Here is an 18,937-nt window from a genome sequence, read left to right on the forward strand (position 1 = left end):
TTGATTCAATCCTCTCTCTATGCAGGAAGTAGGTATGCCAGCAGATTATGTAAATAAATTGGCAAGGATGTTTCAGGATATTAAGGTGTCTGAAGATCTTAACCAGGCCTTCAAGGAAATGCACAAAAATAATAAATTGGCCCTCCCAGGTACTTTTATACTTGTCTCTTTTTAAAATTCTCAGTGTTATAGCAATCCAATATTATTTATAATTGTTTATCCTTTTTATCATTAATAAATCCAAATTGAATAACTATAATACAAATATGTGCATTCAGTTTCTTTGATTCTGTTCATATATTGATAGTTTTAGTGTTACTTGGCTGAGCTTTCTGTTTGTTTTGTGTACAGCTGATTCTGTGAATATTAAAATTTTAAATGCTGGGGCTTGGTCCAGAAGTTCTGAAAAAGTTTTTGTATCGCTGCCAACGGAATTAGAAGACCTTATCCCTGAGGTTGAAGAATTTTACAAAAAGAACCACAGTGGCAGGAAGCTTCATTGGCATCATTTAATGTCCAATGGAATTGTAAGCATGCATGCGTCACTTGCTTCCATTTTGTATTTCTGTTTGGTTTCGGCACACTGAAAGCATGAGTGTATTTAAGCTTACTTGGTATTGTTTGGTCATTGTCAGATAACTTTCAAAAATGAAGTTGGCCAGTATGACTTGGAGGTTACTACGTTTCAATTGGCTGTGCTTTTTGCATGGAATCAAAGACCCCGAGAAAAAATTAGCTTTGAAAACCTCAAACTAGCGACGGAACTTCCAGATGCTGAGCTTAGGAGAACTTTGTGGGTAAGTCTTCAGCTCTTCAATCATATTATAACAGCATTACATGCATATTAATGTGGGAAACAAAACACAAGTCTTAATCTTTTCTACTTTTTAAATAAAATCTATCTCTGAAATATGAATCATAGGAAGGAAAGATGGGAAGTTCATTACCTGTTATATAAATTATTGTATTCTTAACTCAATTTATAATTTACATTTTTCAAAGAAGCTACTATTTTGCTTGCTTCAGTTTGTTAATGCATGACAATCGTGCTCAGAACTACTGCATTGCTCTAAATGGGGCCTGACCAGAAAAGCAATATTAACTTCCTTTGATCTGAACTCGTATGATTCTGTTGTGCAGTCATGTTTAAACTTTAAGAATACTTAGGTTCTTTTTACATGCTATTAAATCAGTTTCTCTCATCTTATATATGCCCTTTCATTTTTCTATCTAAATGAAGAACTTTATAATTTCTGCCTGTTAAATTCCATTCTGTACATTTAAGCCCATTGCACAAGCTTGGCTAGATGTTTTTTAATCTTTACTCTGTCCTGCAAAGCATTAGCCCTCCTCTCCAGCTTTGCATTGTCTATAAAAATGTTAGCCCAAGGCCCAGAACAAAGCTTCTTCTCAAAGCTTCTCTCCAAACTGAAGTTAATAAACATTCCTGGCATGGAATTACCGTATATACTTGAGTATAAGCTGAATTTTTCAGCCCACTTTTTGGGCTGAAAAATTCCACTTCGGCTTATACTCCAGTCAACAAAAAAAACTTACCGAGGACTTGTGCGCGGCCGAGGCTTTGGTGCTTCCGGGATTGCGCGCACCTCTCCCAAGCCACTGCCGTCCGGAGACCTGCCGAGGTTTGGGGAGGTGCGCGCGCACCTCCCCAAACCTCCCCAAACGTCGGCAGGTCTCCGGATCTCCGTGCCTTGCCTGCCTGCTTCTTTCCGCTGCGGAAAGAAGCAGGCAGGCAGGTCACGGAGATCCGGAGACCTGCTGACGTTTGGGGAGGTTTGGGCACTGCTATGCTGGCTCGGGAATTCTGGGAGTTGAAGTCCACGAGTCATAAAAGACCCAAGGTTGCCTACCCCTGCACTACACCAAACTGGCTCTCAGCCCAAACTACCATTTCTGTGTTGTTACTTTCTGGTTGCTTATGTAGAAGCAATTGATAAATCCTTAAAAAGAAAAACCTGAGTACAGTGTGTGCTGTTTTATTGCATTAGACAGTCTAAAGTACAAAAGAGTGCAAAACCTAATCTAGTATCATATCTTTAAAAGACTGCATGAGTAACTTAATGTAACAATCTTTTTAAAGCATATTTAACAAGCTGATAAATAATTGAAACATTCTACCAAAATGCTTTTAAAGTATCTATTTTGTCAGCATATGCTCTATGAACAGTAGTTTTCCATATATTTTCACTATATTTTTTCTCTAGACCAGACATGTCAAACACAAGGCCCGGGGGCCGGATCCGGCCCGCAAAGTGGTTTCATGTGGCCCGCAAAGCCATCCTGGAAACTGAGGGAACGGCCCCCACTGCATTGGCCCTGGTGCAGAGACCCTCCTTCTGCCAGAGACCCTCAGATCTGTCCCACTCCTACCCAGGCCCTCATAGGCACCCTTGATGCAAACGATGTAGAGCTGGCCACGCCCACCCAGTAGGCCATATGCACTCTAGCCACACCCACCAAGTAGGCCACGCCCACCCTGGCCATACCCACCCGGCCCCTTGAGGGCAACCGCAATGATGATGCGGCCCTCAATGAAATTGAGTTTGACACCCCTGCTCTAGACGTATCTGGAATTGAAATGGGATGTTTTGAATAAATAAAATATATGTTCTGCCTTATTTAACATTTCTTTGCGTTCTTATTCTTTAAAAAGCACTGACTATTGCACTGATTCTGCATTCAGTTCAGATAGGTTATTCAGAATTATTTTCTTAAAGCTTGGATAAATGCATCTGTCACAAAATAGTTTCTCTAAAGTTTTTTTCATTTATATGTGAATAAAATAATATTTTGCTGATTCATTGCAGTAATTAAATTATAGAACAATTCTTAAGATGCTATATTTATTCATATTCATATTGATAGACCAATATTTTTTCATTTCAGTTATAGCTTTGTGAAATATATTTCAAGAAGTTATATGTTTTGTTGTCTTTTTGCTAATATATGCAATTTTACATTTATATTTTTGATGTAGTCCAAATTGGCTTGCTGATATCAGGTTATTATCAGGTTACATTTCAGAATAATCAAATGTAATATGTAAGGCTTTTCTTTAACATCTAATTAAGATAACTAAAATTAGTAGCTTTTGTTTATGAAATTAAAAGAATTTTGTCAATGAAGGCATGACAAAGTAACAATAGTTTCTCTATATTTGATCTGATTTTTATGGCCTTTTTCTCTCTCTCCTAATTTACAGTCTCTTGTAGCATTTCCAAAGTTGAAACGTCAGGTTTTGCTGTATGAACCTCAAGTCAATTCACCCAAAGACTTTACAGAGGGAACTCTCTTTTCAGTGAACCAGGAGTTCAGCTTAATGTAAGAAGTGATAATTGGCTTACTCCCAAATGTTTTATAGATACCCAAGATAACTTTCAATGGTTCAACTGCTCTTAAAGTTGAATTGTGAGATAATGTCATATTAGAATTAAACTACAATTTTTTACAGTTTGAAATTGTAAAATGTTTTGCTATGTCCGTACTCAGCTTTAGAAATACAAATCTTTCCTTTCCTGAAATTTTAGTTTGTTAAAAGAATTATATTGACTGGAGACTGGAATTTAAATATTTTTTGAATTCTTTTAAATCAAGCAGATTTAAATTATTTACAAGTTTTATTGAAATAAATTGCAACTATTTTCATTTATATATCTCTTGCTAATGAAGGATCTTTGCAAATACATTTCTTTAGTAAAATGACTGAACATCTGTAAAGCAGAACTGTAAAACATATGGTTGTATAGTGTAAGTAACTCCATCTCCCTTGTAGTCATCACTTAAGTACTCCAGTAATGCACTATTATCCTATGGATTGCCTTCCCTGGACCATAATCTTCTGCTTCTGAGAAAGTTATTCTTAATCTGCTAGAATTTTTAAAATAGTACTGTAGATAAAAATTATTAGTGATCGCAACTGGTCTCAATTGCAAGCTGGTTGTCAAGCACTTGAATTGTGTTCCTATGACTGCAGGGCTGCTGCAATGGCCAAAACTTCGAGGAAAAGTTATAAATCCCTTGCTTCAGTGCCATCATAACTTCAGACAATCTCTTTATGGCTTATTGTAAAAATATGAATGCCCAAAGAGATGAAATACTGTGCACAGTATAGTTTATATTAAATGGCCATTCATGTAGCAGCAGCGTTTTTTATGTTTCTAAGGTAGAATAATAGGACTCCTGAGTTCAGTTTGAATTCTGAAATTACATGGGCATAACCATGCAGTAAGGGACGCGGTGGCTCAGTGGGTTAGGACGCTGAGCTTGTCGATCAGAAGGTTGGCAGTTTGGCGGGTCGAATCCCAAGTGCCGCATAGCAGAGTGAGCGCCTGTTACTCGTCCCAGCTTCTGCCAACCTAGCAGTTCGAAAGCACGTCAAAATGCAAGTAGAAAAATAGGGACCACTACGGTGGGAAGGTAACAGCATTCCGTGCGCCTTTGGCGTCTAGTCATGCCGGCCACATGACCACAGAGACGTCCTCGGACACGTGCTGGCTCTTCGGCTTTGAAACGGAGATGAGCATCGGCCCCTAGAGTCGGAAACGACTAGCACACACGTGCGGGGGAACCTTTACCTTTACCTTTTTTTTTAACCATGCAGTATTCTTGGTAATAATACAGAGCAATTCTTTTTGATATGTTCTTACTTTTCAGTCTTTCCCTCCGCTCTGGTATTTTCTGATAGTCTTATATCCAGTTACTAACCTGGCTTGGCTCTCTTAACTGCCAAGTTAAATAGATTGTGCAGAGAAGAGACAGGCTCAGTAAACAGGCTTAGTTGTTTCCATGCACTTGCCACATTCTCTGCTGACACTAAGGACAATGTAGTCATTTGTGCAACCAAAATCATTTTGTTTGAAGTTTGCTCATAAATTGTTGCTTATATTGTCTTGTGGAGACAGCCCTGTGCCTAGTTAGAGTTCTCACTAAAGATAGGCCAGATGGCATGGAATAATAAAATTAAAGTACTAAGTACTAAATCCAGCAGTTCTCAGCTTGAAGTTTATTTTTGCAATGAACTGTTTTTCAATTTTACTTCTCTTTCATATATTCTGTTGAGATTGTGTTGTAACAAAAGTTTTGTAGGCAATATGCAATATTTGCAATTAATTATAGCGTTATGAAGAATACTGGAGAAGAGCCTAATGCTGGGAAAGATTGAGGGCAATAGAAGAAGGGGACGACAGAGAATGAGGTGGCTGGATGGAGTCACTGAAGCAGTAGGCGTGAGCTTAAATGGACTCCAGAAGATGGTAGAGGACAGGAAGGCCTGGAGGAACGTTGTCCATGGGATCGCGATGGGTCGGACACGACTTCGCAACTTAACAACAACAACGACGATATTGGTTATAGTATTAGAACACATTATTTTGTTAGTAAATATTAATTTTCTGTTAGTCTTCAGAGTGCTTTCATCCATAATAATACGTATAAATATAAAACAGTTAAATCTTTGTAAGCAAAATATTAACAAATCATGAAAAAGCCATTAAGTATTCAAATAAATAGAAAAAACAGGATTACTTTCCTAAAAATCATTGGAAATTGTATATAGATATAATTCTTAATGTCTATTCAGTTTCCATTTTCTGTAGTCCAATAGCTATGTCTCTCAAATCTTCAAGAACTTCCCCCCATTAAGATTAACCTATGTGCGTTTATTCTTGTTTTTTTATTTTCCCTTTGTTGTTTTTTTTCCAGAAAAAATGCTAAAGTTCAAAAAAGAGGTAAAATAAATCTTATTGGTAGACTGCAGTTAACAACAGAGAGAATGCGAGAAGAAGAGAATGAAGGGATAGTCCAGTTAAGAATATTACGTACCCAGGTATGTTAACTGATTCTAGGTTGTTGCTTTGTGTAATTCTGGAACCTGAGAGAGATGATTTGCAATTACAGTATGCTGTTCAAGAAATGGTATTTTGAAGCTTGACAACCCCCCCCCCTTCCTTCACAGCATATAAGTAGATGAAAAGTAGAATTGACACTATAGGCCAGGCATGTCAAACTCATGATGTCATGTGATGTATTTTTCCCCATTGCCGGCAATGGGGTGGGCGTGGTTTCAGCATGACACATCTGGCCTGTGGGCCAGCAGTTTGATATGCCTGCTATAAGCTGTGGAGATTGATACAATAACTGTCTCACTTTGTCATCAGAAGGGCTCCACAAAGCAGGCAGGTGGAAAATAGTCTTTCTGCTAAGTTACAAGACACAAGCTTAAAACAGGCAATCTCAAGGAGAGAGTTTGTGCAGATTTCACTATATACAGTGCAGGAAAGAAAGAGTAGCAAGAAATCCCGGTTTATTTTTTAGTACTTCCACTTAAAAGTTCTTAGTTGATAGGTTCAACAATGAAGATGCCAGAGAACCATTTTCAAGATGCAATGCATGTCAAAATTTTACCAAGTTCTAGCAAATGTGCTCCATCATTACTAGGCACATACTATATGGATGACATTATAAAGGCATTACTAACAGGTGCCTATTATAGAATCTGGTGTGTGGGGGGAACAGAGTGTAAGATATAAAGAAATATAAATTTGTAAATTGAAAAAAACCTAAAATACAAGTTTCTTGGCTTTGAGGGGTATGTTTGTATGTAGGTCTAGGAGAGGAATATATTGGCCATTTAGCAGATAGTCATTAGCCTGTAACTGGTAGCATTTCGCTCTGCAGTGCCATATTGATATTCTAGATACCTTTGTATGTTGCAAACTATAACTTAGGAAATGTTTGCCTTCAGCTGTCCAAATGACAATTCTGAGTGCTTCTTTCTGCAACCCTTCTATCCCATTTTGCCCATATGCTGGATATAAATAATGCCAGTGCTTTTTTTGTAAAAGAAAAAGGTGCCGGAACTCACACGTCATACAACCCGCTTTGCCTACCCTACAAGGTTCCATCCAAAAAAGGTGCCAGAACTCCGTTCTGAGCATTCTATGAGAAAAAAAGCCCTGAATAATGCTATCCCTACTTAGCAGAGATTAACTAAACCTTCCCTCAGGCTGGCACCTTCTGGTTGTGTTGACATTGCAGCCACCAGAATTCCAAGACCACATGGCTTAGTGAGTGCCAGATTGAAGAAGATGTAGAGAGGACAAGGAAAATGACCTTAACGGAAATATGCAGGCTGTGTTGCCTAATCCAAAGTGTCTACATGTATCTTTAACAAGGTCAATTCTTTATTTTCTGCATTGGAATAGCTAGTAAGACCAAACAAAAATTGTCTTCTATATTCGCTCACAAGAATCCAGTGTTATACAAGCAATAGACTTGTATGATATAAGGTTGCATTTTTTGGGTTATGCCATATCCTTGTAGCTTTTTCCTGCATGACTGATAACCGTAATGCTAAAAAATAACCATATGCAACCAGGCTGGTAAGTATGTATATAAATGGGTTCCTTTATCTAAGCTGGTCAGACTTTTTCAGTTATTAAAACAAACTATTCTAGTTTACAGAAGATTAAGACAGTGAGCTAAACAGACGCTTGTGCAATTGTATATATGGTATCTCTTTCAACTTGTTTGCTGGATCTATTTTGCTTGTTTTGGACAAATACATCCACAGTGCAATTTTCCCTTTTTCTCCCCCTTCTTTAGGAGGCTATCATCCAAATAATGAAAATGCGGAAGAAAATTACTAATGCTCAGCTTCAGACTGAATTAGTAGAGATATTAAAAAATATGTTCTTGCCACAGAAGAAAATGATAAAAGAGCAAATTGAATGGCTTATAGAACACAAATACATCAGAAGAGATGAATCTGATATCAATACGTTTATATACATGGCATAGCCTAAGGATTTACTGGAAAATGCCAAGAAATGTGCATTGGGAGTGGTTTGGGCAGAAAAAAAAATACAAGAAGACTGTGCTGTAAAAGGACTTCACCTGCATTACTTAAATTCCTGCCTTACCTTACCAGAGGACTTTATTTTGTCAGTCTCTCTTTTTTTTTCAGTTAGCATGATGGTGTTCCCCTCATCTTGTGCACATTTTTAACAGCATGTTGGTTTTGTGAGGAAACCACATTCATGGAGAGCCCGTTGTGAGAATGTTAGGATTTAATTTGCACCTGGAAGAGAACAGATCTGGGATTTTTATGTTACAGAACTTGCACAAAGAAATTTTTTCAGATATTCATGCACTGAAAAATTTGTTAGTTTTCATTTTCACATAAAAAAGAGAGAAGCAAATAGATCAGATGTAGCACTTCATACTTTGTTTTTTGGAACAATTGCCTAAATATATTATCCTCCTTTTGATCTCTTCCCCATGTATAATAGTTGAACCACACACAAATGTATCACATCTGTAGATACATATTTATCTGTTAGCTTAAACGTTTCAGTATGAAAATTGGATTGGAATACTGGGATACTAGTAATCCTAACAGGATATATTACATGTGTCACACAGTTTGCTTCATTCTCCCCCTCCCCCTTTATTTTTTTTTAAATATTCACTTTATTCATGGAAAGATCTGTTTGTGGTGGAAAAATATTAAATGTATTTGTTTATACATTTAATACTGGCATTCACTATTTTAGTATGCTTGCAGAAATGCAATGCATTAAACATAACCAGTACACAGTTCCCTCAAAATAGTAACATTTTGACAATCCTTTTATATACCTTTCATTATTTATTTGAAAATAACTAAACTTATGTTTTACATGTAATTATACTCTGGGGGGAAAAAGTGGAAGAAGGCTTTTTTTTGTCCAATTTGACCAGATGACAGATTGATCAATAGCATAGGCTGTTGACTTACTCTACCAACAACAGTTATACAATAGCCCCATAAGCTTAGTGGGATGTATCAAATCCACCACTAGTTGAAGGCCCTTTTCTCTTTTCCTTGAAAAAAAAATCTGCCTCAGATTTGAAGTGAAGAAACACATACTAAGGCTGTGAAAAAAACTACTATATAGAGAGGGCAAAAAGAATACAGAATTTCAGATTAAAATAAATGCTAGTAAAGGACTCCGAGTTTTTAGCTTCTCCAAATGATTTCCTATTGTGCCATATTGCTTGCACCTCTTTGCAAAACCATGTTTGACATTTTAGCAATGCATATGAGTTTTCTTATCTTTTAGTTGTTACATTGGACTATGGCTGATGATTGGTAGAAAAGTAAAATCCAGGCAGACTGTCATTGTGGGCCAAGGATTTAGCAGGCTGTATTTTACATAACAGACAGTACCAGAAGTATAATCCAGTGGAAATGGATATCAGTTCAAGCTGTAAGATTTTCTTTTTCTGATTTCTCGTCTGTACTCCCTTGTATGTCCCCTCCCCCAAATTGGAAACTGATCTTTGAATTCTGCCTCAAAACCTTGCACTGATGCACACATGCAGATTATAACTACCAACTGCAATGAATGTCCCAGGGCTAGGTTGAGAGAACCCGAACATGATACAGTGGAGAATTGCAGACATTCATGGTTAAAAAAAAAAGTAAGTAAACGAAGACAGGGTGCTGGCCTGAAGTTTCAACTTGTGTACTTATGTGCATTTTTTATTACTTGTAGAACAGAGATTAATATTTTTTAAAGTGTTCACTGCAAACTTAACATAGGATTGTTAAAATTTCAATTTGAAAATGTGAATAAAAGTCAGAAAAAAATTGTACATATTATCCAACTTTCAATATATGTTAAAGGAAAGAGAAGTAAAATTGATTTACCAGAAGTCTTTTGTACACGCTACAGGATTTCTAAAACTCCGCATTTGATTTGGAAATAAAGTTAGAAATGGGTAGAAAAAGACAAACTTTTTTTTAGAAAGTATGTACATATTTCTAAAATTCTTTGGTAGAGTCTATTTGACTTTGTTTCCTGTTACTTTGTCTTGAATGAAGCAGGCATGCGGCATTGAATATCCAACCAGCCCTAAACGTCATATTTGATGATGTCCAAATGCTAGCAATCTGAATTCCAGAATGATTTCATTTCTTAGCAGGACAAATCTTTTAAAAGTTAAATTTTGTGTCTGACTTCTAACTTCCTTTAGGCTTAATGAATAGCTCTTCAGAATTACATCTCTCTGCACTTCCTTCTGCCTCTTGAAAACAGATAACATGCAATGTAAGAGATCATTTTTTGAAGGGAAAATTGCTAGATACCCCAGGTATACATGGAATCATTTTAAGAATACTCATGTGCCTGGATGTTGCTAATGGAAGACTGTCCTTATTTACATTAAAAAAAATTGAGTATTCCTGTCTCACCTTTTATACCCATTTCATTCATAATTTAAGTGGGTTTAAGGCCAGAAAATAGAATGAACAATACGCTATAAACATTGTTCAATAATACTTATGCACATTGGAATACTTGCCATGTGAAACATGATTCAAAACGCACACCAGCAATTTTCTTAACAGCTGCAGCATCACATTTAGCATTTCTGCTTGGACATTTTCAACAAGGCTAACTTTGTTATGAAGGTAGATATATATGGCTTAAAAATATATGCAGAAGTGTGAAAACTTTCACATCTAAAAGTAAATGAATCAGTCATTGCAATATGGCACTTTTCAAGCTGATTTTTTTAGCTTTGGTATTTTTTTTGTTCCCTCCAAAGACCTAGAATAAAGAGGTGCTGCTTCTAGGGGAAAAAATGTCGCCACAAGCATTGCCACTGTGGTTTGTATTAGGTTATATTCTAAATGTGAAAAAATATTCTATGAAAAATAATGTGAGTTGCATTGATTTTCACTATACTTAGAAAATGTTTTGTCACAACTAATGAGATTCATACTCTATTTTGAAGTCTTCCATTTTTTCTTAATCCCACTGATGTCTTTGTGTACTATCTATTCATTTATTGTTTTTCTTGGAGCATAGTGTAGTTAAATTTAAGTTTTAGGGGTGGTTCTTTCCCATTTTCCCGTTTTTAAAAAAAAGTTAACATGACCTGAGTAATCATAAACTTTGGATTTTATTTGCATTACGGTATCAGTTGTGAAAGGTACACATATAAAAATACAGAGGGAAAATTTTAATAAGTTCATGGACAAATTTTGGTATCTTGAGTGCAAAATTATTTTCATGGAACTAGTTGGAATGCTGTGTTTGTAAATTCAAGGTTCTATGTGTGAAATAAAACAGTACTCAAGAACATTTTTGTTAATAGACTATATGTAGCCTGGAGTGCAGAACAAACTTGAGTTTCCAAGGTTGTAATATCTATCTACATATGGTAATTTACAGTTTGAATGTATGCCACTACATATGAGATAATGCTGTACAATTTTGACTGGTAGCAGTTTCTTCTTGTATGGCAGTCTGGCTGAACTATTTTGATGTACTGCTTAATTTTTGGATTTTATTTTTTAAGTTGTATAATTTATTTTCATGCAAATAAAATGTAATATAAAATATTCTAAAAACAATATCATGACTTTTTTGTTCTAAGGATTTCTTTCATTTATAATTCTACCCCACATCAGTAACTATTATTAACCAAGATCTGAAAATTTCCATGTTTTGTAGGATTAGGACCTACTTGATTAATGCTTTAGTAACAGTTTTGTTCACATGACATGCTAAACCATGATTAAGTAAGCTGATTAACTTAACCTAATTTTCTAGGTTCACACTGAACCATAAATTAAGCAGATGTCCTGGATTTGTAAATGACTTTAGATTACAGTATGGTTACCTAGTTTTTCTTTTAACAGTTCTTGAAAAGCAACCGACATATAGAATAACTTGAGTTTACTAGAAATAGGTGGAATACAAAATGTAGATTTTGAATCCCAGAAAGGGGACTATATCCTCAACAGACTTTCTTAAAATGTGCCTTTTCAGATGTGATATAACAGCTCTTCGTGAGAATTCAAGCATCAGCTTCTTCCCAAGCTAATAGTAAACTTCTAAAATGGAAGATAATTTTCAGGGTATTTTGTAACATGGTGCCCAGCTAGACAGCTAAGCAGGTCAGCCCTACTTATTACTTGGGTGGGATCCAAGTGGCAAATCCCTTTAATATTATAACTCAAGGCTTTTCAACCTTTTCACCCATTGTACCACTTTTAGGATATGGCAACATTCGAGTACCACCAGTTGCCTAGCATCAAAAACGTGATGACCAAAAAAAAAAAAGGAAAAAAGTGATGAAGTACAGGTAGTCCTCGACTTACAACAGTTCGCTTAGTGACTGTTCGAAGTTACAATGGCACTGAAAAAGTGCCCCCCAAGCCACAGCCGAGCAAGACACCTGCCTGCCTACTCGGCGGCGCTCTTCCTTCTGTCCGAGGTTTTCATTGTGAGCATTTCTGTTGAGGATTAGCAGCGGAGGTGGGGGTGTTTAGTTTTTATTTTCCCCCCCCTCTGCTGGGTAGTTGCAGCAGGTTTTGGTCACTTCACATGACCCTGGGACACTGACCGTCATAAATATGAATCAGTTGCCAAGCATCTGAATGTAAATCACAAGACCCTGGAGATTCTGCAACATACCAGCTGATCGGCGCTTCTTCTGGGCTCAGCAGAAGCGCCAGGATCAGCACCGAACTCCAGCTGGAGCCTGGCGCTGATCCTGGCGCTTCCACTGAGCCCTGCAGCTCCAGCCGTCTGTCATTCAGGCTTGTGCGGTGCTGCCACCGGTTCAGCTCATTCCCCTCCCCCGCTACCACTTTTCTAAGATGGTCGCGTACCACCTGCCAGGTGCCAATGTACCACAGGTGGTACCCGTACTACTGGTTGAAAAGCCCTGTTATAGCTAACAACAAAAAAAAGAGCATGGATGGATAGTCAGCAAAGTTTCGTTAAGGGTTACTAAAGATAGCAACATATCTATTTTAACCTGATTCTAAACTAAATTTATAATCCTTCCCTTTTAACAATCTTGGTCTTTAAGTCCTTAAAATAATGTTCTAGAGAATTTTATTTCATTTTTCCTTCATTCCTTCTCACAAGATCTTTCATAACTTTAACAGATCTCTTATAAATCCCAATTATTAAGACAACTGGTTTCATTTCTATATCCAGTATATCATCTTCTTTCTTAGCATTCTTGTAACCTTTTATTTTTAAATTCACTTTCAGATTAGTCATATTCTTCCATGTATTCATACATTATTTAAAATGGCAAACATTTTAAAAAGTAACTTCCGAGTCCATTGTTCACAAATATCCTTCAATACATCCAATGTTAAAGAATTTTGCTACATTCTGTGTTAGCAAGTAGGATTTAATTGTTCTTCTCATTTAACTGTAATATTTAGTTACTTCCAGTGCCCTCTGATGTCCAACCTTCAAAATAGTTTCCTTTTTTTTAAAGAATTCAAAATAACATCATTTTTCCACAGGAAGAATTCTTATAATTAATTTCAAAACTTTATTTCAAATCCAGCTGGACGCTTAGTTCATTTATAACTTTCTAAAATGAACACTCCAATCACCTTTTTACTGTTTATTCAAAAAAAATTCTAAGTCCTTGCCTTAAACTCATATTTAAAAAATTACTTAACTGAGGATTGAAAGAACCAGTGAATGTCATAAAATTTACCATTAATATTTGAAAAGTAGTAAAAAAAGTAATTCCAAAAGCGATTAAGAATTTTTTATTTTATTTTAATTCCATTTATATCCCGCCCTTCTCCGAAGACTCAGGGCGGCTTACAAGCTTAGCAGTAATGAAGTTCAATGAAATTTTATCTCTATATAGGCCAGAGGTTCCCAACCTTTTCTACACCCTGCACCCCTAGAATGCTTCTGATATATTCGCACACCCCTTACAAAAGTAATATCTGGTTATGCATATACACTATAATTTTGAAACTTCTAAACTCAAGTTTTCATACCCCCTGGAATATTGTCTTGCACCCCCAGGGGGTGCAAGCAACTCCAGTTGGGAACCCGAGATATAGGCTATGTTACAAGTTGCAGTCTCTCAATTCCCAGCTATTTGATTCACAAACATACCATAAAAACCTCAGATCCTACAGTATATTCATGAGGAGGAGCTATCCAGAGGACTACCCACAGAGAGCAGTCTCACCATTTATGGTGAGTTTTTGATGGCAAGGATCCACCTTCTGGTCCCTTATCTCAGCCATAATGCTCCTTCAGGGATGTCTACTTTGCCATATCCTCACTAGAATTCATTGAATCTTTTTACAGTTGGATAGTTACCTTGAGTGCTCATCATATTGGAAAGTCACGGAGTAAATCAAGTAGACACACACACACACACACACACGGGAGGGGGGAAGGAGAGCATTTACTGAATACATTCATAACTGGAACCCACTCTGCTCCTTTTTCAAAGGCCCTAAATATATGGCTTTGTCAGCAGGCCTTGGGATCACAAATGGAAATGGAGCCTATCAAGTGGCTAATCTAGGGGGTGGAAAAAGTTTTTTTTTTAACACTGTTAGTATATGGTGGAATTTTCCATCGTATTTTCCAATTTTTAAATGATGTAAGCTGTCTGGGGTCCCTTATGTGTGAGCTGGTGGCTATATAAATTTGTTTAAATAAGGAAAAGGTGGAAGAGATAGGATCAGAAAAAGGAAAGGAGGTGAGTTGTCGTGCAGGAATACAAGCTAATTTGAGGGCTAATCCACATGGAGCTCTGTTTCCATCTGTCCTGTTTGCCATCGTTCGCTCCCTAAAGACTCAAATGGAAGATCTGTAACTTGAGCTAGCCACGAACAAGGAGTGTATATGGGAGTTGGTGACCCTTTTGAGAGCTGTATGCAACGAAATTTCATTTTGATGTATGCCGATTGGTGTACATTCAAGGTGACAATAAAGTTGTATTATTATTATTATTATTATTATTATTATTATTATTATTATTATTATTATTATTGTTATATGTAAAATAAAGCTGCCATCCCAACAAAGTTTCCTGCCCAGCATTCTTCTAATATCTAAGGGGCTGCCACAAAGAAGGAAATCAACCTATTCTCCAAAGCACTTGAAGGCAGGACAAGACGGATGGAAACTTACCAAATAGAGAGCCTTCAGAAGTTTATTTATTTATTTATTAATTCAATTTGTATACCGCCCTATTCCCGAAGGACTCAGGGTGGTTTACAGGGCAAAATTTTAAAACAATACAGTATAAAATTAAGTTAAAATTAAATTAAATTAAATATGGCCCCGAGAATTAAAATCTCAATTTAAAATCGTTGCCAGTTGTGCTCCATCAGTGGAGATTTTTAAGAATAGTTTGGACAACCATTTGTCCAGAATAGTAAGGTCTCCTGCTTGAGCAGAGGGCTGAACTAGAAGACTTCCAAGGTCTCTTCCAACTGTGTTATTCTAGCAGAGGCTAAAAAAAAGCTGAACTGTTTTGTCAGACTCTTGGACTTGAGTGAGGGAATTGTACTATGCTGAACGACTGATTTATGTTTGATCACGATTTGAATCATCTTTGTTTTTATAGTTTTTATTGTCTTTTTCTAATTTGGCTAAAATAATATTGATGCAGGTTCAAACACTTTGTAAGTAATTCTTACATGAAGCATTGTGCTTTTATTACCCAATCCTCTTTTTATAACCTGTAATATGCTCCTCTGCTATCAGTGTGCAATCAAGTTTAAAACTGTGGTGAATTATGTACTAGAATGTAATTTGATAAAAACATGTAGAAAAAGAATGAACCTAGGGAAGTTTCCCTAACTGTTATCTCATTATTCTTTTGTTTCTAAAATCTGCTGTGATATCCAGGCTACTGTAAACATACTTGGTGAAGAGACCATGAGTAAATGATTAAAGCTGGAGCTCATTGTTTTAAGTGAAAGAACAGGGAATAATATAGATCCTCTACTAATTTCAGATTATGTGATTTTTATTAAACATACATGTGTGTGTGTGTGTGTGTGTGTGAGAGAGAGAGAGAGAGATCTGTATATATGTGTGTGAGAGACAGTATGTTAAATCACTTGAGGAATCAAAATGAAACTGCAGATTACATCACACTGTCTTATGTCTGCACAGCCCACTGATTGACCATGTTTCCTCATTTATTACATTTCCTGCATGATTTAATAGCCTCTATGTAGCTTCAGAATATGATGTAAGCTTCAGTGCTGCTGTTTTTATACATATCCACTGGGTTTCTGTATTTCCTTTAGACTTGAAAGATGTCAAATTTGGAGGGAGGAGGACAAGCAGACAAGCCATCTAGAGAAGAAAAGCCGTTAAGACCACCACTGTCTCTGGTTGATGCTTATTCTGCTGCATAAAAAGTCAGAGGAGAAACACCTTGCATTTAATAAATGTACATTCACAAATGTGCATTCACAAAACGGACAACACCAATCAGCTTGTCAGCTCAAGATAGGCTAGTAAGGAAACAGACTCCTCAAGAATAATGGAAACACTACTTTTTGGATGTTGTCCAGTGTGTTGGCAGTTTTAAGATTTCAGATTCCAATACCCAGAATTCTCCAGCCAGCACTGATGCGTACTGGCTCAAGAATTCTTGGAGTTAAAGACATCTTAAAGTTGCCAAGTCTGGAAAACACTGATCTAGGCTATAGTAACAGAATCTTGGAAGTCTGACTCAGTTTTCCCTTTCTTCCTTTTTATATCCCAGGAGGTTAAGGCAATGGTAGTCAGGATTTTTTCCTAATGTTTTACTTTCCAGGCTTAAAACATGTTTTTACATCTGTTACTGCATAATTTCTTCACCCTTTGACTGCTACACGGTGTGGGAACTCAGCCCCCAGAGAAGGAAATATTAAAAGGGCAGAATATTGTATTTCCTCAAAGGATCTTAAAGAGGCAGCAAAGCATGCCCAGTTTTTCTTAATACCCACAAGTCTCCCTCCCACAAGCAGAAACCAGCTCTGTAGAAATGTAGATTTAATAATCCATTCAGGAAGGTTGGGGCCCTCCAGCTAGAAGCTTAGGAAGACAAAAACACCTAAAATCTACATATGCCACCCAAACTCTAAGACAGTACATAATAGGATTAACCCACAGATGCCAAAGGGGTACACTCAGGTCAAAGTATATGACAAACAGGAATAGGAAACAACTCCAAACAAAAGCCCAAGAGATTATAAAACCCACTCCCTACTATATGTGCTCACTCTTTTTTTCTTCCAGAGCCATCTTTCTGTCTGGCTCTCCTCTTCAATAAACTGCAACCTTCTTTCTAAAGCAGTCGCCATGTTGTTTATTCCCAGCTTGGACTGAACCACGATGAAGATTTTTCTTCAGTGGCGTAGCGTGGGTTGTCAGCACCCGGGGCAAGGCAAGTAATTTGCGCCCCCTAACCCGTGGATTTTAGCACTCGAGTCTCTTCCACTAGCTCAGGAATTCTGGGAGTTGAAGTCCATGAGTCATAAAAGAGCCAAGGTTGCCTACCCCTGAGTTAGGTTCAAGGCAAAAAAGGGTCTCTGGAGAAGAGGGAAAATGCTAGTTTAAAACTGAAACAAGGCAACTTTAAAGTGCCTCAGCTGTGATTTAGGATGAGACAAAGAGAGGACATGGCGTTGAAAATGGTTAATGGGGCATGTTTGTTCCACTCTTAGTGGACGTCAAGATAAACCCCACGAGAGAATGACCTTACAACAGATGTGAATAGGCTTGGACTACGTTTGTAGATTGAGTGCATACATCACATGGAGCGCTGATGGGCTTCATCAAGATTTATGATCCCACAATTGGCTAGTTTTCTCCATCTTGTCCTAAACCCTGGATACCAACCACGGTTTATGGCTTAGCATGTGGCGTGGGGTTGACCCAACATGTTAGGCGACAAACAATGACTTTCAACTTACAATGCCTCAGCTTCCCAAGGTTATTCCAAAGCCGGAAAAGCCAACCAACCCACCCTGCAGCTTTGCCTGCTTAGGCTGAACCCCAGGAGTTCATACTTGCTGCGGCGCCCGACCTATTTTCTGCCCAGACGCTGCTTATCCAAGCCAAGCCGCCTCCTTCTCTTTGGCACCTCACCCCAAAGATTCGCCGGCCTAGCTGGAAACTCTCGCTGCTGGCGACGTGTGTCGGGGGGGCAGTCCCGATCGCCTCCTGCAGGGGGAACCGAGTGGCCACAGAGAGTCAATACGGCAGGAGGAGGAGGAGGAGGAGGAGCAGCAGCAAGCAGCCGCAGGTGCGGCAGCTGCAGTTGTTACCTTTACCTCCGGGAAAGGAGACGGGGGCGGGAGCTGGGTCGGGGGGGGCCGGGCTTGCAGGTTGAGAGCCAAGCAGAGGAGAGCCGCGGCAGGAGAAAGAGAGGGAGGCGAGACGCCGCCAAGCCTCCCCACCCCCACCCGAGAAAGGAAGCAATCCGCAGCCGCGAGAGGACGGGATCCCACTCTGGCTGGGCGCAGCGAATGCGGTTGCTTTCTACGCTCCGCTCGCTCGCTCGCTCCTCCGACCCTCGGTGAAGCAGAATCGTCCCCCTCCGGCGAGCTTAATGGGCGCCCCCCCCAGATGTTGCGGCCGGCCCCCCCTGCACCCCCCACGCTACGCCACTGTTTTTCTTTCAATAACAGCAAGGACTGAAACAAATGCCACAGACTCAGATTGGCAATCAGAATCCATATTGTTGGTTTCTGTTGAGTTTTCTGGCTGGGGGAAGGGCGGGAAGACATTTCTGCCTTTTTAAAGATCTTCTCCATTATTCCTTTGGAGAAATATATTCTGCCTTTTTAATATTCCCCCAAATATTTCTTTCTCTGGATTCTTCCCACAATATGTTATGCTGACAGGTTTGTGCTAATCTAAGAAGAGGCACAGAATATTTTTACTTGCGCGTGGGTACCTGCCTTTACATCAGAGTTGACTCCTGTGACTGCTTGGACAAGTCTCTGCAGTTTCTTTGGCAAAGTTTTTTGGGGGGGAAGTGATTTGCCAGTTTCCCACGACTCAAGAGAGAGGAACAAGCTCAAGGTCACGCAACTGGATTTATGTCTAAGGCAGGACTAGAGGCAGAGCTTTTA

The 18,937-nt window shown here is 38.2% G+C and overlaps 1 protein-coding gene across 2 annotated transcripts in view; it reads left to right on the forward strand.

Moving 5' to 3' along the window:
* The window catches only part of CUL5 (cullin 5), a 30,918-nt gene extending 19,499 nt beyond the window's left edge, over positions 1–11,419 (forward strand). Inside the window, exons 14-19 of one of the 2 annotated variants that reach the window (XM_083361864.1) lie at positions 26–149; positions 352–527; positions 636–797; positions 3,224–3,342; positions 5,722–5,845; positions 7,624–11,419. In XM_083361864.1, coding sequence (XP_083217990.1) covers positions 26–149; positions 352–527; positions 636–797; positions 3,224–3,342; positions 5,722–5,845; positions 7,624–7,818 — 900 coding nt within the window. In that variant the 3' untranslated portion in view covers positions 7,819–11,419. Of the gene's footprint in view, positions 1–25; positions 150–351; positions 528–635; positions 798–3,223; positions 3,343–5,136; positions 5,697–5,721; positions 5,846–7,623 lie in introns of those variants that run through there. The other variant, XM_083361865.1, reaches the window with a different exon arrangement.
* Positions 11,420–18,937: the final 7,518 nt, after the last annotated feature.

Source organism: Vipera ursinii (genome assembly GCF_947247035.1).
Source record: "Vipera ursinii genome assembly, chromosome: 4".
Lineage (NCBI taxonomy): Eukaryota > Metazoa > Chordata > Lepidosauria > Squamata > Viperidae > Vipera > Vipera ursinii.